Source organism: Erythrolamprus reginae, chromosome 1 (genome assembly GCF_031021105.1).
Source record: "Erythrolamprus reginae isolate rEryReg1 chromosome 1, rEryReg1.hap1, whole genome shotgun sequence".
Lineage (NCBI taxonomy): Eukaryota > Metazoa > Chordata > Lepidosauria > Squamata > Dipsadidae > Erythrolamprus > Erythrolamprus reginae.
In genome coordinates, this window is record NC_091950.1 from 181061653 (window position 1) to 181089116 (window position 27464).

At 40.4% G+C, this 27464-nt stretch overlaps 2 protein-coding genes across 4 annotated transcripts in view; one reads left to right on the forward strand and one right to left on the reverse strand.

Moving 5' to 3' along the window:
• UPP2 (uridine phosphorylase 2) overlaps positions 1 to 9252 on the forward strand; it is a 49369-nt gene extending 40117 nt beyond the window's left edge. For all 3 annotated transcript variants that reach the window (XM_070731555.1, XM_070731556.1, XM_070731557.1), the window contains one exon: positions 7248 to 9252. In XM_070731555.1, the coding sequence (XP_070587656.1) occupies positions 7248 to 7396 (149 nt within the window). In that variant the 3' untranslated portion in view covers positions 7397 to 9252. The remainder of the gene's footprint in view (positions 1 to 7247) is intronic.
• Positions 9253 to 25523: 16271 nt separating this feature from the next.
• CCDC148 (coiled-coil domain containing 148) overlaps positions 25524 to 27464 on the reverse strand; it is a 205830-nt gene continuing 203889 nt past the window's right edge. The window contains exons 15-16 of the mRNA XM_070731569.1: positions 26887 to 27027; positions 25524 to 25766 (exon numbers count right to left, since the gene is read on the reverse strand). Of these exons, the coding sequence (XP_070587670.1) occupies positions 25620 to 25766; positions 26887 to 27027 (288 nt within the window). The 3' untranslated portion in view covers positions 25524 to 25619. The remainder of the gene's footprint in view (positions 25767 to 26886; positions 27028 to 27464) is intronic.

Genomic DNA, 27464 nt, shown 5'->3' on the forward strand with positions numbered 1-27464 from the left:
AATCCTTCTGGGTCAAGGCTGTCCCTTGGTCTTCTTTTTGGCCTTCATCTGTGTTCGCCTTGGCCCCAGTCTGTTATTTGCCTTCCACAACTCCACTTCAAAAACTCTGTTACATTCTTCTTCTCATAGTTGAAGGGGGAAAGTCACCTCCTCCGTACCCTTCCTTTGTTTTCTTACAGACTCTTTCTTTCTCTAGTGAGATCCAATTATTTTATTTTCTCCAATTTACTTTTATATTCTCCTTCTTCTTTCTTACATCCTGTTAATTATAAACCTGAAACACCCAGATTGCTAGACACAAGTTTTTTCCTTGCTTCTTCTTCTTCTTATTTTTATTATTTATTAGGTTTGTATGCCGCCCCTGTCCGCAGACTCAGGGCAGCTCATAACAATAATAAAACAATGTATAACAAGTCTAATAATTAAAAGTCACTAAAAACCCCTTATTAAAAAGCAAAACATACACACAAAACATATGGCAAACCCCTAGCAATTTACACCAGGTTTTCTTATTTGAGTCCTTCGGGATTGGGTGGCATAGAAGTTGAATGAATGAATGAATGAATGAATGAATGAATGAATGAATGAATGAATGAATGAATGAATGAATGTATGAATGAATACATACATACATACATACATACATACATACATACATACATACATACATACATAAAAACATAAAAACATAAACAAACAAGTAAGTAAGTAAGTAAGTAAATAAGTAAATAAGTAAATGAATAAATAAAAAAATAATAAAATAATAAATAAATAAATAAATACATTCCCAATCTTTACTGCAACCACTTGATTGCTTAATTCTTGTTTGCTTAACTATATCAATGCAGTGTTCAGGAAGGGAGCTGCAAAGTTCATTTTGTTTTTAAAAAATTATGGTTGCACTAAATGTACAGTGAACCCTCGAGTTTCGCGTCCTCAAGTATCGCGAAAGGGCTATTTCGCGAGTTTTCAACCCGGAAGTAAACTCCACCATCTGCGCATGCGTGCCCTTCCACGCATGCGTAGATGGTGGAGTTTCCCCGCCGGGCAGAGGCTTCCCTGGGTCTTCCCCCTTCCCCCAGAGGCTTCCCTGGGACACCCCAGCTCCGCTCCCCAGCTGGGAAGCGGCCCCAGCAACAGCGTGGGCGGGCGGGCGGTGCCCGCGCGCTTGGGGACATCCCAGCTCCGCTCCCCAGCTGGGAAGCGGATCTAGGGAGTCCCCACCGCGCGCGCGTTGCTGGGGAAAGTGCGCGCGCTTGGGGACATCCCAGCTTCGCTCCCCAGCTGGGAAGCGGATCTAGGGAGTCCCCACCGCGCGCGCGTTGCTGGGGAAAGCGCGCGCGCTTGGGGACATCCCAGCTTCGCTCCCCAGCTGGGAAGCGGATCTAGGGAGTCCCCACCGCGCGCGCGTTGCTGGGGAAAGCGCGCGCGCTTGGGGACATCCCAGCTTCGCTCCCCAGCTGGGAAGCGGATCTAGGGAGTCCCCACCGCGCGCGCGTTGCTGGGGAAAGCGCGCGCGCTTGGGGACATCCCAGCTTCGCTCCCCAGCTGGGAAGCGGATCTAGGGAGTCCCCACCGCGCGCGCGTTGCTGGGGAAAGCGCGCGCGCTTGGGGACATCCCAGCTTCGCTCCCCAGCTGGGAAGCGGATCTAGGGAGTCCCCACCGCGCGCGCACCCCAGGCGCAAGCAACGGGGTGGGCGGGCGAAGGGCGGGCGGCAGTGGAAGCAAAAACACCATCTGCGCACGCGCAGATGGTGTTTTTACTTCCGCACCGCTACTTCGCTAAAAATCGATCATCGCGTGGGGTCCTGGAACGGAACCCTCGCGATGATCGAGGGTTCACTGTATTACTAAGTACCAATCTGGTATTTTTGTAAGAAAATACTACCATCATCAGGCTGAAGTTCCAAGCTTCGTGTTGTTGTAAAATGGAATGTTTGCAACTGTCATTTCTTCCTAGTGTATAGTGTGGGGGTGGAGATTTGGTTTGAATGTAGCAAATAGATTGGGTGATTATGTTTTAGTGATCTGATTGGTTGGTGTAATCATAATTATTAGAAGGATTGACATGGTGATTTTTATGAAGTGTTTTTTGTTTAAGGCTGGTTTTCAAATTTCAAAATTCCAAAATCATAATTATTAGAAGGATTGACATGGTGATTTTTATGAAGTGTTTTTTTTGTTTAAGGCTGGTTTCCAAATTTCTGGTAGGCAGGACGTGTCATCTCTTTTATTTATGCAAAGGGGGCTCCTCTCAATTTCTATAGCTTCCAGAGCAATTCTTCTATATAAATTCTCTGTTTTGTGAAGTAATTTAGTTTTTTCAAAGTCAATTTCGTGCCCTGTTTTTTTAATGTGCTGGACAAGGGAGGAAGTCTTTTCTTCTTTTTTAACTGCATTCACATGTTCTGCAATGCGTTGGCTCACTCTTCGGTTGGTTTGTCCAATGTATGTGGCTGCACATGTTTTGCAAGGGATTTCATAGATTCCTTGGTATTCCAATTGGATTTTATCTTTGGGGCTCCTTAGGATATTAGATATTTTTTGGTTAGTGCAAAATGAAGTTTTGATGTTATATTTGTGCAGAATTTTACTAATTTTGTCTGTGGTGCCCTTGATGTAAGGGAGGATGGTGGTACCATTGTCCTGTTCTTGATCTTGTTTTTTGGGGGGTGTCTCTTTTTTGAATAAGTTTGTGATTGTTTTCCCTTCAAATCCATTAGAAATTAATACATCTTTGAGTTTGTTCAATTCAGTTTTTAAGTGCTCATGGTCAGCTAAGCGTTTATATATAGGCATAATAAAACAGGTAAGTGAAAGTAAGGATTTCAATATATCCCCTGAAAGCTGCCAAAAGCTGTAAGGGGAAAGTGCTGCGCTGGTGTTTGGTTTTGATACAATATTGAGAATTTTAAAAAGTGTGTTCCAGTCGAAAGGTATTGATTCACATATCCTTGGATCAGATGTGCTGTCCACTTGTTACTTCTAATTTTAAGAACAAACTATGTTTTTACATGTCCAATTCAGCCACACACCACAATATTTTTGCAAATCTGAAGATACAGTGTTAGGTCACATTGTATAAAGCACTTACGAAGTTTCATAGTGAGGCTATTATTGTATCTAAACAATCACTGCAGCAAAAAGAGATCTAGAAGAAAAAAATCTAGATTTTTGCAATCCAGATAATATTAAAACATAATGTATTATAGAGTAACTAATATTGTCTAATATTTTAACTGTATCACTATATTGGAAAAAACCCATAAGGAATGTTGTCATCCTAGCATAAAGCATTTGGTTTTTATTCAGTCCATATTCTAACCCATAAGGCTTTAACAAAGTTATTATTACTCCGGGATCATAAATCGGCAGAGATGCTTACAGCTGAAATCAAAGCTACAAATCCAGTCCTGTCTGAGATCAATAAACTAAGGTTTATTACTGGTGGATAAAGCAGGGAAAGTAAGTCTGGTGGAGGAATCCAAGTTCTCCAAGGAACTTTGTTCACAAAGTCAGATCAGAGAAATTATTCTAGTATTTTGAGTACCCTCAGGCAAGGCTTAAATACTGGAAATATCCTGAGCGCAGCCTGCACTCATTAGCTTTGGTTATCAGAGCCCAGTTACTTAAAGAAACAACCTGAGATCATCCTGCCTAAGGCTAATCACTCCGCAACTTCTCTTTTTCTGCCTTTTTCTTCTACCTTATGGAGATGATGCTTATTAAGGCAGGCACCCTTTCTTTACTTGGGCAGCCAAACACACACACACTCAAATAATAATAATAATAATAATAATAATAATAATAATAATAATAATAATTATTATTATTATTATTATTATTATTTATTAGATTTGTATGCCGCCCCTCTCCAAAGACTCTGGGTATACATTTTGTTGCACAGTTCATAGAAAGAGTCACTGCTTAGAATTTAGTATTCTTCAGGACTAGAATTGGGACCAATGAGGGCCAGTCCAGCTCTATGATTCATGTTGTTCTTCATCACCAGGACTGTCTAGAGGAGACCTGTGCAAGGGGCAGCCCACAGGCTGCATCCGGCCTGCCCGCTGTCTGTGACCGGCCTGCCCACTATCTGTGACCGGTCCGCAGAGGTCGGGGTCTGCTCCAGTGCGAGGATGAAAGAGCTCACCGCATCTGCTGGGACTCCTCCGGTTCCTGCTTTCCTGATGAATCATGCAGAAACAGGAACCAGAGGAGACCCGGCAGAAACAATGAGCTCTTTCATCCTTGCACTGGAGCAGACCCCGACCTCCTACCAAGAGCAACCAAGCACATAAACCATGCAAACACTCCAGTGCATTGATTGTGGTGCACTGTGTTGCCGTAAAGCAAACAATTAAGGGTCTGTAGAGTGGGTCTGGGTGTTTAGGTCAGGCCAGAGTCTGGCTGGATCTTTACAGTATTGGGTAGAACTGAGTTAATTATATTAGTCCAGCACTATAAACCATCCCAATTTCTCATGCGGCCCCATGGCAACATTAATTGCCCACCCCTGGTCTAGGGCTTCATCTTGCTCTCCTTCCTCCTGCAATGAGAACCTGCCTATTGAAAGCATAATGCACTCCAGCCCAACTGGCCACTATATCCTAAAGATATTGGTCAAGTGTGTTGGAGCCTCATATAACTAAAGGTTCATCAGAGGAGAACGAGGATGGGTGGGTGGGGTAATTGCCTCAGTCTACATCATTAGAGGTATTCTCCATTCCTTTTGTGAAGACTCACAAAAAGTGAATAAGAAAAATAGCATGTGTTACACTTAGACGAGTCATTAAGCCACAAGCAACAGAGTTCAGGCTGTATACTAAGTCATAAATTCATAATTTACAAATCATAGTGGCTGAGTTCACGGTATATAGTAAGCCAAGCCAAACAGGCCACTTGACCAGTTTTTCATTCTACTGTGCTACTATTTCTTACCTGAGGCTCATTCTCAGTCTCCTGCAAAGGCATCAGCTGTTTGACCATCAGATTGACAGAGTTAATGTGCTGCATTGACATCCACATATATACTTACTGAAGCTGTGATGGTGCAGTGATTATTATGCATTATTGCAGACAAATTCAGCTCACTGCCAGGCGCTTGATCCTGATGGGGCTCAAGGTTAACTCAGCCTTCCATCCTTCTGAGGTCAATAAAGTGAAGACCCAGACTTTTGGGGACAAGATGCTGACTCTGTAAACCCCTTAGAGAGAACTGCAAAGCATGATGAAGTGGTATATAAGTCTAAGTGCTATTGCTATTGTATGTATGCAAGCCTGCATGCTGGATCCTTTCTCCTTTGATATCAGCTGTCTGGGCCCCAACTCAAGGTGACACTGAAAAAGTGGGCTTGGGACCAGCTGTTTCTGCAGTATTTCCCACAATATCCTTGAGTATCGCTCCCATTTAAGTTTTGCAAAATAGGCGGTCTCTTTGGCATGAAAGGTAATTCAGTCCTAGCAGCGTGCTGTCTAAAATTATATTGCTGACACCTCAAATACTAAGCAACATTTTATGCCATTTCTACTGTTTGGTTTTATGGAGAAGTGCTTTCATTTGAGGGCTGAAAATGCAGGTGCCAAATCTATGCTTTTCCAGACAAAAACTCTGATCCTGGATACAGGGACATTTTAAATTGGTTCTTAGGGACTGTGTGGGATGGACAATAGAGGATGGGGAAAATAGCAATTTTAGCAGAATCAAAGCTTTTCAAGCCAGCCTGAGAAAAGTTTCCACTGTGTGTTGTATGTCTGCATGTGCATGCTTGCACATGTTTATGCCTTTTGTTTCATCGTTTTAGAAACTGCAAAGAGGTCTCCATTTGTGCTGGCATTCAGGGCAGGGCACAACTGTTTTCATTTAAAATCCTGCTGAAAACAAAGAGTAGCATCCTTTTATTCTCCGTAAAACATCCGTCCCGAGTTTTTGGAGAGGGGCGGCATACAAATCTAATAAATTATTATTATTATTTATTTATTTATTGGATTTGTATGCCGCCCCTCTCCGCAGACTTGGGGCGGCTAACAACAATGATAAAAAACAACATGTAACAATCCAATTTAATAAAACAACTAAAAACCCTTATTATAAAAACCAAACATACACACAAACGTACCATACATAACTTGTAATGGCCTAGGGGAAGGAATATCCTAACTCCCCCATGCCTGGTGACAAAGGTGGGTCTTGAGTAATTTGCGAAAGACAAGGAGGGTGGGGGCCGTTCTAATCTCTGGGGGGAGTTGATTCCAGAGGGCCGGGGCCGCCACAGAGAAGGCTCTTCCCCTGGGGCCCGCCAAACGACATTGTTTGGTTGATGGGACCCGGAGAAGGCCAATTCTGTGGGACCTTGGCGGCTGCTGGGATTCGTGCAGTATTATTATTATTATTATTATTATTATTATTATTATTATTTATTAATTTCATTTTGTAGTTGAGTAGATGAATACTATTATGTAAAACCTAAAATAAATCTAAGCACCTCACAGTTAAAAATCAAAGCACCCCCTCCAGGTCCAATTTCACTCCTATATGGGATGGTTCAGTCCTACCCACTTTGAAACCCTCTCCTTCTCAAAATATTGAGTGCAGCTGCTGACTCCCCCAAAGTTGCCAACCCTTGCTCTAATGTGGCAAATAATGTAGGGTGCTCAACAATAGGGTTTATTGTACATTTTTCATAAAATCTGGTCTTATTCCTCACAGAATTGTACTGATGTTTTATATGTGGGCAGTTCTGACCAAGAATATGACTTCTGTGGAAATGTTTAAGTCCTATTTTTTCTCCAGGGCTTACTTTAGTTTCTTAAAACATTCCAATCACAAATAGATGCAGTAAAACTTATCACAGGAGTCTCCAAATTCAGGGAGGGGTTTTAAAACTTTCCTACCAAATACTCTTATTATCCTTGTTGAGTTTTGAAGCATTCGTCGGTGGGCTCCAGTTACGCACCTGCTTTAAACGGAGTAAAAACAACACATGCATGTTTTTAAGAGCCATACAGGTATTTTAAAAGGTAGCAATATAATGGTTTTGTTTTCCTTCCGAAGTAAATATATATTGACAGCCCTAGCAATGTTTTATTATAGTTCTGTGTCAGTTATCCTTTAATTTAAAAGTAGTTTAGTAAAAATTCTACTATAGCATTCATAGTCTTGCAGTAAAATTTATATTGACTAAAATTATAGCAGTTAAAAAAACAAATTTGACTTTTTTTCCTTCCGTTTCTCTCTCCTTTCAAGCTGCAGTAGTCTGTGTGACTCTCCTTAATCGACTTGAAGGAGATCAGATCAAAGCCTCCCATGAAGTTCTAGCTGAGTATCAGCGAAGACCTCAGCAACTGATTGCAACATTTATCAGAAAATGCCTTGGGATGACTCATGACAAATAATTATTAGATGATGCAGAAGTCTAAAGTATTGCAGAATGTTTGGGGCTGGAACAGCATAATATTCATGGATTCAGATTATGAATGTTAGATACATTAACACTGTTGGGGTTTTGTATGAAGCTCAAGAACAGGAAAAGAGTGAATTGAAAAACAATTTCACCTATACTTTGAATTTAGTAGGAGGAAAACCTAATTTTAATTCCAAATACATCATTTTACCTACAAGAACGACCTGGATTATGCTTGTTACCACCAGAAGAATTTTTTGCATTATTAACTATCTAGAATTAATATTAGTTAAATATCAAGCTGAAGGCAAAGAAAGGAATGAAACCACCAAGGTTTAAAAAGTGATTTAAAGCCCAACATATCCTATACCAGTGCTCTTCACTGGGGAAGAAGAAACTGGAACAGTGATGGCGAACCTATGGCACAGGTGCCACAGGTGGCACGCAGAGCCATATCTATTAGCACATGAGCAATTGCTCTAGTTCAACTCCAATGTGCATTTATGTGCTGGCCAGCTGATTTTTGCTCGCACAGTGGCTCTGGGAGGACATTTTTGGCTTCCAGAGAGCTTCCAAGGGGATGGGGAAGGACATTTTTATCCTTCCCGGCTCCAGGGAAGCCTTTGGAGCCTGGGAAGGGCAAAATACGAGCGTACTGGGCCCACCAGAAGTTGGGAAACAGGCTGTTTCTGGCCTCCAAAGAGCCTCAAGGGACTGGGGAAAGCTGTTTTTGCCCCTCCAGGCATTGAATTATGAGTGTGGGCATTCATGCCTGCACGATAGCGTACGTGCATGCTCTTTTGGCACCCGAGGAAAAGAAGGTTCGCCATCACTGGTCTAGAACATCTCAAACAGCTGTCTATAGGCTGTTTCAACTTGGCTACCCCAATACTGATTTTGGATCAAAATTATTATAGACTGTTAGCTAATGACATGGGATCATTTAGTGGTCATCACATCAGTCCTATTCATTCTACTAAGATGTTAACTGAATGTTAACTTCATGATACCATGTCATTTACTGGACAATATAAATAATGATCATTGAAAATGCCAGACTTAATCCTAGCTAAATCAATATGTCAAGCCAAAAATACCCCTGAGTTGTGGAGGACTTAATTGTCAAGAGCACTACATCTGTAGGAGGGAGTCAAGCTACTTCTTACACTATATCTCAGGGGACAATTTGCCACTTGATTCAAAAATAGGGCTGCCATTCCCAGGCCTTATGGCTCAGCATAGCTGCAAAATGAGATTAGAATGTGATTTCCTAACACAGTAGGTAACATTTTATTTTAGACACCTGTCAAGCATTGATCAAACAGCCTTAAAATATTTAAGCAGAAGATGTCAATGTATGGCAAATTCAAAGCAACACAGAAAATGTTCCTAGTACATGACACTGCGATCCAAGTTGAAGAAGGAACATCCTGATGCTGATTTCAGTAACTATCAGGTGATGAGCCCTTTCATGACAAACCAAGAGAAAGAAGAAGCAACTCCTGTACAGAAATGTGATCAGAAACTGCTGCCGACAAATTCTGACTGTACATTTTTCTGCTACTCAAAACCCAAGAAAGGAGGACCATACTCCTTTCTAAATGAAATAAAGTATATAATGCTTAAAGAAAAGCTGTATTAAGTTAGATCTGAGAACTGTCTCATTTTATAATAATTTTACAATACACTTATATAATTCATTGTTTCATGTATCACAATATTTCTATTGAAATTTTCTGTTAAAAAATCAGCTAGTTTCGTCTGGTAAAATAATGTATAAAAGAGAGTGGAGCAGTTTAAGAAGGTATTGTATTAGTGATTGCTTGTTAAATAAATATTTACAACATTTTTGTGGTAGTACTTTTTCTTTTAGTTTTTGAATAACTCAGGGAGGGGAGAACAATCTGAGCTTTGTGAATTGCCATTCCAATCAACCCCCAAACTGACCAGTCATTTCAGGTTGCACATTTTGCAAAAGTAATGTCTATGTTCGCATGATACGTTTAACCAGGTTGAAAATCTTATAGCAGAATTTTGGTTTAAGTTTGTGGCTATTCAGGAGGAGGTATGGCTTAGTGTATCATATAATCCCCATTACTATTTTAGAATGTAACGAACTGTGTAAATCTTGAAACTGAAAAGTGATTTCAAGTTAACCCATGATCATCTTAATTTTGACCAATCTTGAAATGTACATGCCTCTGTCAGAGTCTGAATTGGAGATGGAAGATGAACAGCTGACAGAGAGTGGGAGAGTGGGAAGGGCAAAATCAGGTTGGGCAGAGCAGGGGAGAGGTAGAACAAGGGAGAAGGGGTTCAGATGAAGACCAATGCCCTCCCCCTCCTCATCCTAGGGCACGCAGGGAAGAATGCAGAATAGAGCAAGGTGGGTTGCGTGGTTTACGAGGAAGAAAAGAGCCCTGATTCCCTTCACAAGGCACACCTGGGGATGGAGTTTAAAGGAGAGGCAGTTGGTAACGGCATTTGTTGGGAACAAATGCTGAATTCATCTGGTGTTGAGAGTGTGGCCTGTATTCCTGGCACTCCTGAACTATCTGAATTAGTCCCGTGCTGCTGTCTGGGACTCGTTATCTTCCCCTGCTGGATTGATTGATTACAGTCATTCTGTTTATAAGTTTGGACTGGAGTATCTCTAGGTTTGTGAAAAAGCTTTTCTCCAGGCTGGGAAGTAAAAGCGACATTGGAGGCAAAGTTGGTACCAATACAGAGACTCATACTGGTTCTCTGGCTGTGTTGCCTTTGTGCCACGCCCCGGGTCATCAGAGCAGAGACTGCCAGAACACAATCGTCTACATTGGTGTTTTTCAACCTTGACAACTTTAAGCTGCATGGAGTTGTAGTCCATACAACTTAAAGTTGCCAAGGTTGAGAAACATTGAGCTATTGTTATCTGACAAACAGGATAGTGCAAAGATTTTCAGTGCCCAACCATCTGAGTAGCAATGTGTTCTCTCACACCACTCCATTCAAAGTAAATGAGAAAGAAAGTGAATAAGTACCTTTCATACATGCTCTCCTACACACGCTGTAATTACATACTTTTTTTTTTGACTGCTTGACAAAAAATATGAATAGGGTAAACTTAATGGATCTTTGATTAATGGGCTTTGGATGCAATGGAGAAAACTTTTCATGTTTTTGAGCATAAGTAAAATCTGGTTTGCCATTCTGAGCACCCATAAAATTTCATTTACCACTTTATTTATGCATAAGGTACATAAAACATATTAAATATACACACATAAAACCTTATTTGTATTTAACAGACATCCTGATTTAATGAGCGTTCCCTTTAGCCTCATTTGTCTGCTAAATCAAAAGTTTATTATGATTGTTGTGAGTAACATTTACTCAGCTGCAGAGGTGTGATTCCTTTTTCCATTTAGGAGTCACTACAAAGACTGATAGCCTGTCAGCATTTTTTTTTCCAACTAGGCATTTTTTTACAGCAGCTTGAAACATGGTTGGCTATAATGGCAATTGGGGGGATGAAGCAGGATATTTTTGAAACAAGCAGAAGTGAAATTGAAGAGTTGTATCCGTTTTCTCCTCCTGTTTATGCGGGAATAGCTATGCTACTAATGGCTTTTTTCCCCTCTAGTGACTGTTTTGAAACGGGAGCTCCCTTAACATATATTCTAAACTGAAATTCTATGGAGAGAAAGTAATAGTTGCCTTCAGCTGAGCAGGCAGGGAGTGAAATACGAAGGAGCTCCTGCCAATGGGGAAATAAAATTGCCCACAAAGGCAGAATTTCAAAGCACTGCAACCGTTTCAAACACAATGGAGGTGAGTCAACAATAAAGCACACTCAGCTACCACCTACATAATAGGGTCACAAAGGTCTGGATTGTTTTGGAATGGGTGCAGAATCCTCATGTGGAAATGCTGAGAGAATAATAGCACTTGACAAAGTTATCTTACTTGTTTCATCATAAACATCACAGCAAGGCTACCTAACCTGGACTGCAAAAAATGCAGCAGATCATAGAGGGTAGCAAAGAGAGGTTCCTATATTTCTTTGCTGCCATCTAGTGGTTATCCCATGTTTTGCAGACTAGAAAGGGTAGCCAGTGTTTCACAACCTTGGCAACTTTTAAGAAGGGTGGAGTTCAACTACCAGAATTCCATGCTGGCTGGAGTTGAAACCCACATCAATTTTCCTTCAGAGGTAAAATGTTTGATTTTGTGTCTGAGAAAGAAATATCATTCTAGGAGAAAGGCGTAATATAATTTCTATTTCTTATCAGCACAAATGAATATTACTTAATTAGATTTCATAGAAAGATTCAGCAGAAGGTTAAGTTTTTCATTTCCCTTTCAAGATTGCACAATAATAATATATTCACTGAGGTTTTTGGCAGGCTTTGTTCATTGCTGGGATTCATCTCTTTCCCCAGTTGCAAAATTTCATCTCTTCATCTCTTTCCCCAGTTGCAAAATTTGAGAGCCTCGTTCAAGCCAATTGTTCAGGGTCATGTGTAGAATTGCCTTAAGCTTTGTTCCTGCCACAGGGTTAGATCTTTTAATAACACATCAGTGGGCAAAAGGAAATGTACTCTAGAACCAGAAAGAAACCCATTTTCCCCTCTGTTGGACATTTAAACTAGACCTTGGAGCCTACAAAGCTAAAGTCAAAAGATTGTTGTATTAACGAGCCTTTTGCCATGCAGCAATGAAAAGTCTAATTTGCGTACAATGATTTCAAAGAACTAAACATCTATCACAATTCATGGTGTGCATGAAAGTAGTTTCTTTCTAAAGGGTTGGTAGAAGTGACAAGTATTTTACACTCTGAAAACCACTGTGCTGTCTCATTAACCCAACAGTGCTAGCAAAGCCTGTAATTCCAAATATTGTCATTTGGGTTTTGTTTTCATCAGCAAAAGTATTTCAGGAGTGGCTTTTTAACTGCAAAATTTACATGGATATACTATGGGTTCCGAGCATGAAGAGAGTCTGGTCTGTCTGCATAGTTCCCTCTAAGCTGAGCAGTGAGCAATCGCTCACTTAAAAATCATAATCAACTCAGAGTTTTCCAAACCTGCCCAGAAGCTGAGAGGGAAAGAGTGAGAGGGAAGGAGAGAGAGAGGAAGAGAGGAAGAGAGAGAAACAGATAGAAAAAAGAGAGGAAGGAAAAGAAAAAGAAAAAGAATGGGAGTAAGGAAGAGAGAAAGAAAATCAAAATCTAGTTTGAAACTAGCTCAACTATTTAAGTGGCATTTTGATATTGATAGAGTTGCCCTATTATGAGCTCACTGTTATAGACACACAGTACAGTATTTTATTTTGAAATTCTCTGAGGCAAAATAGGGTGGGTTCTTTATTTGTTTGTTTGTTTGTTCATTTATTATTTCTGTGCTGCCCAGTCCCAAAGGGACTGCCGCTCAGACACTATACTTTTCCGCCCCCCCCCCCAAAAAAAAATTAGAGGGAACACTGTCTGTCTGTATTAGAACCTGAGGGGAATGGTGGTGAGAAACCAGATCTAGCTGCATAGGGTCTAGGGCAGTGTTGGTGAACCTTTTTGTCCCCAAGTGGAGAGTACGTGTCCACATGGAGGGGGGAGAGCACCAAAAACCAAAGAGCAGCTTCGTGGCACACCCATGTGGGAGCACCAGAAACTGGAAGAGCAGAGTCATCTCTCTGGCCACAACACCTGTCACCCATTGTTCTTCCAAGTTCCGACATGCACATGAGTGCCAACCAGCTGGTCATTGCACATGCAGGAGTGGCAGAAACCAGAAGAGCAATTCTCTGGCACGCTGGGAAACTGAGCTTCTGGTTTCCAGTGTGCACATGCGGATCGGTCGACTGGTCTTCTGGTTTCTGCTGTGCATGCGCACACAAAGACCAGCTGGCCGGTGGGCATGCAGGAACCTGAAACCAGAAGCTCTGTTTCCCAGTGCACATGTGTGCCAGGGAGCTGCTTTTCTGGTTTCTGGCACTCCCATGCATGGCAAAACCAGGTGGCCAGCATGCATGTGCGCACCGGAATCCAGAAGAGCAAGGGGCGACAGCTGGTGTGGCCAGAGAGATGACTCTGTGTGCGACTTCAGGCACGAGTGCCCAAGGTTTGCAATCACAGGTCTAGGACAACTTGCCATGGCCAATTGACCGCATGTTACACTAATGTAGAAAAAATGGTGGAATGGAATCATTAAAGAAAGGATGCAAAAAGAGGGACAAAATGGAATGCAAATGGCATAATTAAAATAGTTTTTCAATTATCTTAAATGATTAAATCAAATGTCGTTTGGCGGGACCCAGGAGAAGAGCCTTCTCTGTGGTGGCCCCGACCCTCTGGAACCAGCTCCCCTGGAGAGCAGAACTGCCCCCACCCTCCTTGCCTTTCGTAAAGTTCTTAAGACCCATTTCTGCCATCAGGCATGGGGGAACTGAGACATCTCCCCCAGGCCTATGCAGTTTATACATGGTATGTTTGTGTGTATGCTTGCTTTTAATAATGGGGGTTTTAGTGTTTTTTAAATTATTAGATTTGTTCTTACATTGTCCTTGTTATTGTTGTGAGCCACCCCGAGTCTATGGAGAGGGGCGGCATACAAATCTAATAAATCTAAATCTAAATGGTTGATTGCCTGTGGATAAACTATTCATGTCTTCAAGAATGTGGAATGCCCTCAGTGGATATGATAGGATTATACCTACATGGCTGGTTAAAGGCAACCCACTCCTTTGATTAAGTTAAGGAAATAATTATCCATTTAAGCTTCCACCTAAGGTAAATAAAACCCTTCTGTTTATCTAAGGTAAAAATAACTAATTAGATATTCTTCTGTTTATTTTAGCCTTGCTGCCTTGACAAGATTATGTCTATATGCTATGTGTTACCTATTAACCATCCACGTTCTAACTAGATAGTGAAGAATTAATACTTTATATTTGTATACACAAGAAACTGGTTATAAATAATAAATGGGCAAGTTCAGAGGCAGAACTTCAAATTATGAAGCTGCTGATCACAGAAAGATTTCCTGTCCCAGACAAGCTTTGTTCTAGAAATTATGTCACTGTGCCTGTGATTTCTACAATTGCCCCAAAGTTAGTTGTCCCGTGACAAGTTGGCCATGGTGAGATTTCTCGTGGTGAATTGGCCCCAGTGAGTTGGACATGGCAAGTTGTTCCATTCCAAGCTTCACATGCTCTCCAATACACTTCCCTTCCTTCTGCGTGTAGGCTACAGACATGAATGCAATTAATAATAATAATAATAATAATAATAATAATAATAATAATAATAATAATAATTATTATTATTATTATTATTATTATTATTATTATTATTATTATTTATTGGATTTGTATGCCGCCTCTCTCCGTAGACTCGGGGTGGCTAACAACAATGATAAAAACAGCATGTGACAATCCAATAATAAAACAACTAAAAACCCTTATTATAAAACCAAACATACACACAGACATACCATGCATAACTTGTAATGGCCTAAGGGGGAGGAATATCTCAACTCCCCCATGCCTGGTGGTATAAATGAGTCTTGAGTAGTTTACGAAAGACAGGGAGGGTGGGGGCAATTCTAATATCCAGGGGGAGTGGGTTCCAGAGGGCCGGGGCCACCATAGAGAAGGCTCTTCCCCTGGAGCCCGCCAAACAACATTGTTTAGTCGATGGGAGCCGGAGAAGGCCAACTCTGTGGGACCTTATCGGTCGCTGGGATTCGTGCAGTAGCAGGTGGTTCCAGAGGTAGTCTGGTCCAAAGCCATGTAATTAAGTTTGACTCACTCCTCTAGTAGAACTCACTTGTATTGAGTCCTATTCTGTAATGTGACTCAAATCACATGGCCTAATTCATAGGGCTATGCTAAGTTTGTGCCTCCTAACATCATCCTCCCAGTGCCAACTCTTCCGCTGAAGCAGAGTGGTAATGAAGATGGGAAGGTAATCTCGGATACACTTCATTGTCACATTCATTACAAGGCCCCCAACTTGGAAGCAGTTTGGAGATATTCAAGGAGGAAAGCTCCATACACAGTTATGTGTTGTGAGCCGGCCGGTGTCTTCGGAGAGGGGAGGCATACAAATCTAATACATTATTATTAATTATTATTATTATAGGTCTTGAAGACAGTAGCCTGCCTCAAGTAGCCACTCTCGGACATCAACACCCTTGAAAACGTCCAAAGATACTTCACCAGAAGAGCCCTTCATTCCTCCACTCGAAACAGAATACCCTACGAAAGCAGACTATCAATCCTAGGTCTAGAAAGCTTAGAACTACGTCGCCTAAAACATGATGTAAGTATTGCCCACAAGATCATATGCTGCAATGTTCTACCTGTCAATGACTACTTCAGCTTCAACTGCAACAACACAAGAGCACGCGACAGATTCAAACTTAATATTAACCGCTCCAAACTTGACTGTAAAAAATATGACTTCAGCAACCGAGTTGTCGAAGCGTGGAACTCATTACCTGACTCAGTAGTGTCAACCCCTAACCCCCAACAATTTTCCCTTAGACTATCCACGATTGACATCTCCAGATTCCTAAGAGGCCAGTAAGGGGCGTGCATAAGTGCACCAGTGTGCCTTCCATCCCCTGTCCAATTGTCTCTCCTTATGTCATTTATCTTTTCTTCCTTTCAAATATGTTCACCTCTACTTTTATATCTTTTCTTCTATTATTTTCTTTACTTATATTATTACATATCTTTCTCTTCAATGTGTATTATGTATTGGACAAAATAAATAAACAAATAAACAAACAAACAAACAAACAAACAAATAAATAAATAAAATAAATAAAATAAATAAAATAAATAAAATAAATAAAATAAATAAAATAAATAAAATAAATAAAATAAATAAAATAAATAAAATAAAATAAATAAAATAAAATAAATAAAATAAATAAAATAAATAAAATAAATAAAATAAATAAAATAAATAAAATAAATAAAATAAATAAAATAAATAAAATAAATAAAATAAATAAAATAAATAAAAATAAAATAAGAAAAGATTATTCCTCCATCTCCTGCTTCCAAATAATTCAATAACTTTGTTGGCCGCATAAGAAACAATATACTGGAGTCAGATTGATCTTGGCCTGATCCAATGGATTCGAACAATCTTGTCAATATCAATAAATACCAGATTGGAGATGGGTTTGCCTGACACACTGAACCATAAACTGACTAAGCATATAGCAGCCTAATGAAGCGTGGAGATTCTGATTGCATGGTTTGCATATGCTTCAATGTAATGTGCAAATCCAGGCCGGTTAGTTAACTCATGGTGAAGTAATCTATGATTAAGTAAATCACTATTCAGTTAAATACAGGAAAGCTTCTTGCCCCAAACATGCTCAAAAATGTAAAGTAGGCAATATCTGCAGAAAATAAACGTTGGGGAGTTTAGTGATTTAAAAACTGTCCTAAATCCTAGAGTCATGTTTGACATCAACATATGTATCCATTGACGTTTTGGGCAACAAGCAATAATTGAAAATTTCTCAGCCAGAAAGCAAGACATATCAGAAACAAATAAGCATCATCACTCTTGGCGCATCTTATCCCAGAAATTCTATTTCCATGGTGTTTACATAAAATGCAGATCTATGGTTCCGTGAGCCACAATTTAATCTGTTCACTCTATTGCTTGGGTTCATACACTATGTAGAGCAGTGATGGTGAATCTTTTTTGGTTTGTGTGCTGGGACATGCCCACACCCATTCCCTGCCCCTCATTTATGCGCATCCTCCCTCACTGCCCCTGCACATGCGCAAAACCCTCCCATCCTCGTGCACAGGCCTGGGCTGCTGAAAAAAAGGGCAAATTGGAAGTTTGGAAAAATGGACTTCTGGTTTGCCCGTTGTGTTGTTTTTCATACTCTGGAGCCTTCAGGGAAGCTTCATGAAGCCCTGGAGTGCGAAAAACAGCTCAATGGGCAAACTGGAAGTCCGTTTTCCCCTCCGAACTTCCAGTTTGCCCATTGTGCTATTTTTTTTCACTCCAGGGCATCAGGAAGCTTCCCTGAAGTCTCCGGAGGGTGGAACAGCCTCCGCCAAGGCCAAAAATCAGCTGGCTAGAGCGTGCATGTGCACTGGAGCTGACATAGGCAACACATTATAATATCAAATACTAATATCAAATGACCTAAGTGCTAAAGCCCACTGCAACTATATCGCCAAAAAGGCTTCCAGAGTTGTTAACCTGATCCTACGTAGCTTCTGCTCTGACAATCTCACACTACTGACTAGAGCCTACAAAACTTATGCCAGACCCATCCTCGAATACAGCTCATCTGTCTGGAACCCACACCACATTTCAGACATCAACACTATCGAAAACGTCCAAAGATATTTCACCAGAAGAGCCCTTCACTCCTCCACTCGAAACAGAATACCTTACGAAAACAGACTAACTATCCTAGGTCTTGAAAGCTTAGAATTGCGGCTCCTAAAACACAATTTAAGTATTGCCCACAAGATCATATGCTGCAAGGTCCTTCCGGTCAACGACTACTTCACCTTCAACCGCAACAACACAAGAGCATGCAACAGATTCAAACTTAATATTAACCGCTCCAAACTTGACTGTAAAAAATATGACTTTAACAATCGAGTCGTCGACGCGTGGAACTCATTACCAGACTCTATAGTGTCTACTCCCAACCCCCAACATTTCTCCCTTAGACTCTCCACGATTGACCTCTCCATGTTCCTAAGAGGCCAGTAAGGGGCGTACATAAGTGCACTGATGTGCCTAACGTCCCCTGTCCAATTACCTTTCCTTTTCTCATATATCCTATATATTCTCTCCCTCTCATCCACTCTTCTTTTTTACTTACTATCCCTATATATACTACTTAATGTCTATTTCATTCCATATGTATTGTATATTGGACAAAGAATAAATAAATAAATAAAAACATTGCGTGCTCTCCGATATGGCTCCATGTGCCATCTGTGGCACACATGCCATAGGTTCACCATCACGGATCTAGGATATTGTAATCTAAGTACATTGGCTGGACTTAAATAACACAAATCAGGCAGCATAATTTTGACCCAGGCACAAAGAAGCCAGTTCTTCAATTCCTTCTTGGGCATGATGTTTATTAAACCTCCTTCTTTCTTTCTATTAAGCTATTTCTCTCTTGCCCTGTGCTTCTGTTGCATCCCAGCTGGCCGTCTGGCCTTTTACCATCTGTTTCCTAGGTGGCTGTACTTCAACCCTGCATCTTCTCACTTCTAATGCAGTCATCTCAAAGGAACATATTTTGTTAAAAGATTAAGAAATTACATTTTACAACAGATATGGCATGTGAAATATTTGATGCTTTTAAAGCTAATAAGTTATATCATCCCATCAATTCTTTCCTGAAAAATGTGTAGGTGCCATTGGATATGAGCTAGTGCTTTGGGTGAATTAATTACAAATTGAAATCTATAAAAAAGTAATGAATGGAAGCAAATATGACATCACTGCTTTTCCATTGCTGTTTATGTACCAAATTCCTCTACTATCACCTAAATCAGGGGTCCCTAACCTTTTGGGCCCCAGGGACCAGTTCCATGGAGGGCATTTTTTCTGCAGATTGGAGGGAGAGGCATGATTCGCCACTTGCCTGGGCCTTGGGCATGCACAAGTGGGGCTTTAATCATTTGTGTGGCCCAGTTCCTGGCAGGCCGCATGTCAGGGATCTGACTGTTGCCCTAATAAATCAGGAGCCTCAGGCCAAGCTTCAAAGGAAATCCAGTTATTTATTAGGAGCCAAATAGAGCCAACTCTGACCTCACTTAATTCAGGACTTTGGCTCTGACCCTGCTTCCCCTTCCTCCAAGATGTGTCATCAGTCACATTCCCCAAGGAAGCAATTTCGCAGGTAGTAGAAGTCACTCCCTCCGGCCACTGTGGGTTCCCATGGAGATGACCTTGACCTTGCCAGCTGGAATGTGCTTTGTTTTGATTGAAATGCAAGTTCCTTGATGCAGCTGCAAGGTTCAATTCCTCATCCCCTTTGCCTATGGCAACTCAAGAGCAGGTCAGGGATGCTTAGTGAGTTGACACCAAGGACTGGTGCCAGTTCACAGCCTTGGGGTTAGGGACTCTTGACCTAGATCAGTGATGGCGAACCTATGGCACGCGTGCCACAGGTGGCACGCAGAGCCAAATCTGCTGGCACGTGAGCCTTTGCCGATCTCAGCTCCAACGTGCATGTGTGTACCAGCCAGCTGATTTTTGGAGCTTTTGGAGCCTGGGGAGGGCGAAACATGAGGCTACTTTGCCCACCAGAAGTTGGGAAACAGGCTTTTTCCATCCTCCAGAGGGCTTCTGGGGGGGGGGGCGGGGAAGGTATTTTTGCCCTCCCCAGGCATTGAATTATAGATGTGGGCACTCGCACATCCGTGATAGCGCGTGCACACGCTCTTTTGGCACCTGAGGGAAAAAAGGTTCACCATCACTGACCTAGATGGTTAAGTGATCCAAGTCCTACTTATAGAGAAGATTGAAAACATCATGAAAAGAAGATAGAGCTTGCATAGTTGTTGGACATGCTTGTACAAAGCCAGATAGATGATTGACAAAGTAAGGTAAAAACAGTATTATAAAGGAATAAGAATAGCTTCAGAAGGACTCATTATTACAGTTAACATTGATATATTATGCTGCAATTTTCCCATAGCACAGTGCTTATGTTCAACCTTGATGTACAGATATGAAGTTTTGCAATACAGGCATCTTCAATGGCTGAATGAAATTTACCAAATAGATATGTTGATGGAACATACAGTATATTTCAGCAGTTTATCCACAGCCATCAAATAATTATCTGCAGCCACTATTTATTCATTTCAGAAAATCACTAAATAATTATTGCAAACCTAAAATAGTACACTGCTAAAAAAAAATAAAGGGAACACTTAAAAAACAGAATATAACTTCAAGTAAATCAAACTTCTGTGAAATCAAACTGTCCACTCAGGAAGCAACACTGATTGACAATCAATTTCACACGCTGTTGTGCAAATAGAATAGTTGAGCAAATGAAATATTCAATAAGAATATTTCATTCATTCAGATCTAGGATGTGTTATTTGAGTGTTCCCTTTATTTTTTGGGGGGGCAGTATATAAAGTGGTCAGGCAAAGCCAGGTTTCAAAAGAGAAGAGTGCCTTCCTATGAAAAGAAGAAAAAATATTTCCAAAGCCCAAAGATGGTTGTGGTAGGAAGCTTTCACCTGTAGGAATCTCAGCAAGGTTCTTAATATTAAAAATGCAACTCTTACATACTCTATACTAGCAATAGCACTTAGACCTATACAGTATACCACTTCACACTGCTTTTATAGCCCCCTCTAAGAGTTTTACAGAGTCAGCATATTCCCCCAAACAATTTGGCTCCTCATTTTACTGACCTTGGAAGGATGGAAGGCTGAGTCAACCTTGAGCATGGTGAGATTCAAACTGCCAAATTGTAAGCAGCCGGTAGTTTGTTAGTTCATTAATTAATTAATTAATTAATTAATTAATTAATTAATTAATTAGTTCTTTCTTTAATTCACTCACTCACTCACTCACTCACTCACTCACTCACTCACTCACTCATTCATTCTTTTTCCTGACTGCCCAGGGTGGCTCTCCTTATTTGATCAGTACAAGAACTATGTAAGGTTAGTCTAAGAAAGTACAACTGGCACAAAGCCACTCCTGGCACACTGCCATTCCATAGTGAAATAATGTACAAAGAGTTTAGCATGAAAAATAGCCCTTAACATATTGAAAAGATGACTGAAGATGCCAATCAACCATCTGCCAAAGATCTACCATCAGTAGACTGGTCATTATTCTCATTCATGGAAACAGGATGCTAAATTATGCCACTTGCAAAGATCTCAGCCATTCAATTAGTTCAATTAGTTCCAGTCTTTTGACTTATGGCACATCCCGTGAGGCTGTCCAGTATCCTTTAGCATTTCTGGCGAGAGGCAGAATGCCTACTTAGTCTATTAACTCACTAGCTCATTTGTGAAAAACAAAAAAAAGCGATGCAATGAGCTGCAAAAACAAATCAAAACTAAAAAGAGATGCTACTTTAACTGGAGCCAGCAAGTCACTTCTCCAAATCCACCTTCCCTTCCTGAGCTCCAGACATTTTATTCTGATCTCTGCTGAATTAGAGCAATAGAAATCTGAATAATGTTGGCTGGCTGAGAACATTTTGTCAGTGTTTATTCACTGCTTCCGGGCATTAGCGTTGCTAGGGATCCCTAGTAAGCCCAAGCCTTTTGCTTTAAAATCCACATTCTATTTCAGGCACAATTAAGTAGAACAACAGTGATTGGATTGCATATCTGGATATTTGGAGCTGTTCGGGGAAAATCCACTTTGTCTCTGCTTTCATCATTTTTCTACATATGCCTACATTTTGATACTAATATATTGAATCAAGGCTGGCAGTTTTCCTGGTTCTGTAAGAGTCTTTTTTTCTAAGCACCTCATTTTCACATACACATCCAGTTCACCCAAGCAAAACGCACAACACAGTGAAAATGTTTATAAAGTGGCCTGTACTAAATCTTAAGAAATAAGAGAATGTGTGTGTGGGTGGGTGTAAAATGTATTTTCCATGTAGCTTAAAAAGCATTTTAAAAAAGCATCATTCTTTCAACATCATCTCACCCCATAATTGTGTCCCCACCCCACATTACGAAGATCTAGCAGGTCACAAATTAGCTATGAACAATTGAGTTAATGGGGTGTTTACTGGGACTTACTGTCAGCATAAACCAGGACAAACTGTCTTCAGTCATCAAGTCTGTTTAACTATGATTAAGCCCTGCCGGGGTTTTCAGTCCTTATCTCTCTGCAACTACCGAATCCGCTGAGAAAATAGCAGGGCTGGGACTAAAATTTGAAGTCTGCAAGCCTTGAGAACTACAATTTATTTTTCTTTTGCTGGGCAAATCAGCAAAGTATAGAAACACTGCACAAGAAAGATAGCTGTCACAAAGAGTCCTATACACACACACACACAAAGAGATGTGGCTTTGAAAAATAAAACCGGAGTTTGCTAAAACGGAACTGCTATCCAGTCCTCAACCCAAGAAACAAATTGTTTGAACTGTAGCTAATTGGCAACTGCAGATTTGATGTACCTTGTTTACATATATTTCATATGCGGGTGGCATAGACACTGGAAATGCTTTTAATGTTCCAAAAGGAGATGGATTACAAGTTCACTTTGCATACTATATTAAGGACTCTTGTTGCTGAAACGCTGAAAATGAATTTTTAAAAAATCACACAGTTCATTTTCAAAATGAAATTGTTTGGATGATTGTTTTGCGGTAAACATGGTGAATCATATTGATTTCCATAAGTAAAGAAAGTTTCCATTCTCCACGAATAATAATGATGATGATGATGATGGTGATGATAGTAGTAGTAGTAGTAATGATAATAATAATAGTAGTAATAATAATAAAATAATAAAATAAAATAAATGATAATAATAACAATAGCAATAATAATAATAGCAATAATAATAATAATAATAATAATAATAATAATAATAATAATAATAAATAAATCACCACCACCATTATCATCATCAACCTGGAGAATCTCATATTAATGGGTGTTTTTATTATTCTATTAAATCAAGTAATAGAACTTGCCATGAAAATGAACTGGACTATTACTACCCAGGAAAAACAAGCTGTTGTAAATTGGTATGAACAGATTCTTAAATTGGGAATCTATCTTTAAGAAAACTGGTTGTCTAAAACCATTGCAGGATGGTTTCCAGAGACTTGGAAATAAAAGGAGGCAGGAGTCCAATTTGGAACAGAAATGGGAAAGCATCAAAGGTGCCTCATGGATTTACATAAAAGTTTGGGTTAATCTCCCCAAACAGATTGCTCAAGATTATGCAGTGAGCTCTGCAGAGGATTGTGGTCTGAATTCTGGATATCCAGTTGAATTCAAGGCCAACTGTTGCTTTTCTAGCCTTGATGCAAACAAGTACCGTATGTTACGGAGTATAAGATTCACATCCCGCCCCCCCACCAAAAGGGTGGAAATGTTGGTGTGTCTTATACACTGAATACAGCCATTTTTTGGCCTCCCAAAGTCCCATTCCCAGGTCCCATTTTTGCGAAAAATGGGCCTGTTTTTCACAAAAATAGGCTATGTAGTGTTGTGGTTGGCTATGGGCCAGCTCCTGCTCCGAGGACTGTGTGGGTTGGTTTGGGAGAATCCTCATGTTATCAGAGACCAGTTTTACTGCCAACAGCTTTAGACAGTGAAGCTTCTGTGTCAAGGGAAGTTTCTGGGAGTGAAGCAGGATCGATGATGAGGTAATTACAGGCAGCCCATTAGCTAATTACCCCATTAGTGAGTCATCATCATCGTCATTAGACTCTGAAGAAGAGGGATTCATAGATGCTCGCAGGTGCAGGTTTATGACAAGGAGGGAACAACTGTGCAAGTATTATAGAAAATAAGGGAGAACATCTGTGGCTGGGGTAATTAGGCTAATAGGGCTGCTGATAAATTGCCATTGTGGTTGAGAACATGCGTGGGAAATTATTCATTTGGTGAGAGAGAAGTATTGTTTGCTTTCGAGCTGCTTCAGGATTTACAAGGACTTTTTTGAACAATTCACAGTTAAGTACACTCTTGAAGGGGGGTGGCTGTAACGTCTTCACAGCTGCCTTTTATCTGCTCTGCTTTTTTTTTTTTCCCCACAGCATTCCAGGCTCGTGGTTTGTGGGAGAGCACTTTGGGCTGATTTAAAGTGCATGTGTACAATATTTTCTTGTTGATAAACTGACTCTTCGTTTACTTTACAACCGTGCGTGTTTGAATTTATACTTTGGACTTAATTGGGGCTCATAACGTGAAGCCTGGCATAACACGTAGAGGTTTGGGAGGCCTGCAGAGTGCTTCTGGTGGCTGGGGCAAGTGGCAGGTTGCATTTACCTGCAAACTGGTATGCTGTGTGTGCATCCTCTTCAATCAGGTGCGTTCGTGCATGCGTCCCTTGTGCAATTTTGTTTCTGCCTATGTGCAGGAAGCAAAAATGTATTGAAATCTCATAAGGGGATGCTCGTGCGAGTGTCCCCTCATGAGATTTTGCTTCTGTGCATGCAAAAAAAAAAAAGCTGAAAAATTCAAGAAAAAAGATGGCACCACCCTACAGACCAGCACCAGAACGGTCGTGCACAAATTGTGCAATCTGGTGGCCGCTACCGGTACAGAGCCAACTACCGTACCGGTAGGAACCCACCACTAGCAGGGGTGACTTCTAAGTTACCTCACTGCTGGTTCATTTCCTCTCACACCACATGGGCATGCCTCGTGGGCACAGGCACACTTCACACGCATATGCAGTGCTGAAAAATCTGGAATTTTTTAAAAAAAAGTTGGTGGCACCCATGGACCAGCACTGACTGAACTGGTTCCATGATGTGATCATGACATCACCAACGAGTTGCTACCGATTCAAGTGAACCAGGAGAAACCTACATCTCCTGCAGAATGCTTCTTCGGGTGGGGGAAGGCAGAAGTGTTCCAACTTTTGCAAAAAACGGGGGCACTTTTGCCTTCCCCCAGACCCCAGAACGACTTTGTAGGCCTCCCAAACCCTCTGCATGCCCCCCACCCCCAAAATGGGACCATTTTTCACAAAAATGGGGCGCACAGAGGGTTTGGGATGCCTGCAGAGTGCTCCTGGGGACTGTGGAGGATAAAAACTTTTCTTTCTTATGTACCTCTTCAAAATCTTGCTGTGTCTTATACAATGGTGTGTCTTATAGTCTGAAAAATATGATATATATGGTATATTCCTGTATAGATATATGGATAGCCAAGTGCAGGTTGTAATTTCCTGCAGGTGTTCATCGAGAAAGATGATTTCCTCTAAAAATAATTAGGCTGCAGCTTCAGTAAATTGTTCTAAGAAGAAGTCCATTCAGCAATCCTTAAGATTTGGGGGCGGATGTGGGTGGGAAAATAGATAGTCTATTGAAAACTGCTGGGCAATACATTATTTTCAATATAGTTTTTTCTATAAAGGAAAAGGAAACACCATCAACTCAGTACCCAGCTTAGTTTTTGAATTACTGTATAATAGTTTATTTATGCATTCTTACTGGTTGGGAATTTAAAAAATAAAATAAAGGATTTAGCTATGTTGCAAAGCTCTATATTTTAAAAATTGTGGAGATCGTGTCTCTCCTTGGAAGTTTAGGTGGAGGGATTTTAGGTAAGAGCTCTTGAGCATAAGCTGTGCTATGAAGTCCAGCTTCTCGGAGAGCCAGCTCAACACGAACTCGGGTATCAGAAATTATCTGAATAAAAAAGATAATACAATACATTAATACAAACCTCATATAATAAATTGCTACAGTTAGATTTAATCGCAAGTCTTGGATCAAGAACATGTCTGCCCTTCTGGTATAAGGTAGACAATTTGATATAAAATCAGCTATTCTAATCTCCCCAATTTTTTAACTCTAATTCTTAACTTTTAAATGTTAATTCTTATTTCAAATTAGTTACTGTAATTCTTAGTGTTTATTAGATACCTCTTTCCCTAGATTTCATGCTGATTTCAGCTATTATATGCCTTAGGAAATGTTCTTAGCTGCTTTTTAGTTATGTTGCATTTATCTTGTGTTGTACTTTTTTTTTCAATATTCACCTCCTAGAATACTTTGTTATACTATATATAATACTGATGTTACTCTATCAAAATAAGTGTAGTCCTCTTTTTGCATGTACAGTCTACTGGTCTTAGGTGACAACAATCACAATTTGATTTGAATCAGCAGAAATTCTATTTTTGAATAGGATCTGAATGAATAACTTCTCCTGTATAAACAAACTGGTGATTTCAAATATCAACCTGGCCCACTCCAGTAGCACATAAAGTGGGCTTTCTTGGTGCTAACTCCCAAGTCTGGATCTCTACCAAGGAGGTCAGAGGAGTCATACTTTTCTTGTTCTTTTGCTCTTAAACAACAACACAAGAGCACACAACAGATTCAAGCTTAATATTAACTGCTCCAAACTTGACTGTAAAAAAATATGACTTTAGTAATTGGGTTGTTTGAAGCATGGAATTCATTATCGGACTCTGTAGTATCATCCCCTAACCCCCAACATTTTACCCTTAGACTATCCACAGTTGACCTCTCCAGATTCCTAAGAGGTCAGTAAGGGGCATACATAAGCGCACTAGAGTGCCTTCCGTCCCCTGTCTTATAGTCTCTCCTATATCTCGTATTTCTTCTCTACTATATCCTCTATAACCTTCATTGTGTATTATTGTGTATTGGACAAAATAAATAAAAAAACCCCAAAGTTTGGGTTCACAGACTGCCCTAAACTGTGGTGAAGTATGCTTGGTTTTGACTTAATGCATGGCTATTTATATAAGAATGTCAATCTGCTGCACAAGCTACACACCTGCTCATCACTGAATGTATGCAACACAAACAGAGGTTTCAGCAAGATAAATTCTTCTTCAGCTCCAATACCTAGCCGTGCCTTAGAGGCCACTGTATCAGCCACCATCCGAGCAGGATCAAATTCTGCCACAATAGCAACCTGAAGAAAAAGAAAGGAACAGTTCAGTTCTATTCCTGCTTTTCCCACTTCCTTGAATAAGGGACCAAAAAAAATCTAAAATTATCAGAAAATTAGAGTCCAAAATTAGAGTCCAAAATTAAGCAAACAGGCCGTTCAAATCTCAGAACTTCACCTGTGTCCTGTCACCCCTACCCCAACGGTCCAGGCGGTCCAGGAAGGTAACAATATTACCATGATGTCCAGGAAAACCACCAAGAATAAGATCTCTACTTTGGTTTCTGATCAAGACTATCTCAGTCCTATATCTAGAAATTCAAATTTCCAAATCTGGAAATCAGATTGAAATCAACAAAGGTGACGCTTTAAAAAGAAGAACCAGCATTTTCAACTAACTTCAGAATATAGTGACAGCCAATACCTTGTGGATCTAGCAGAGAAGTCACACACTCAAATTA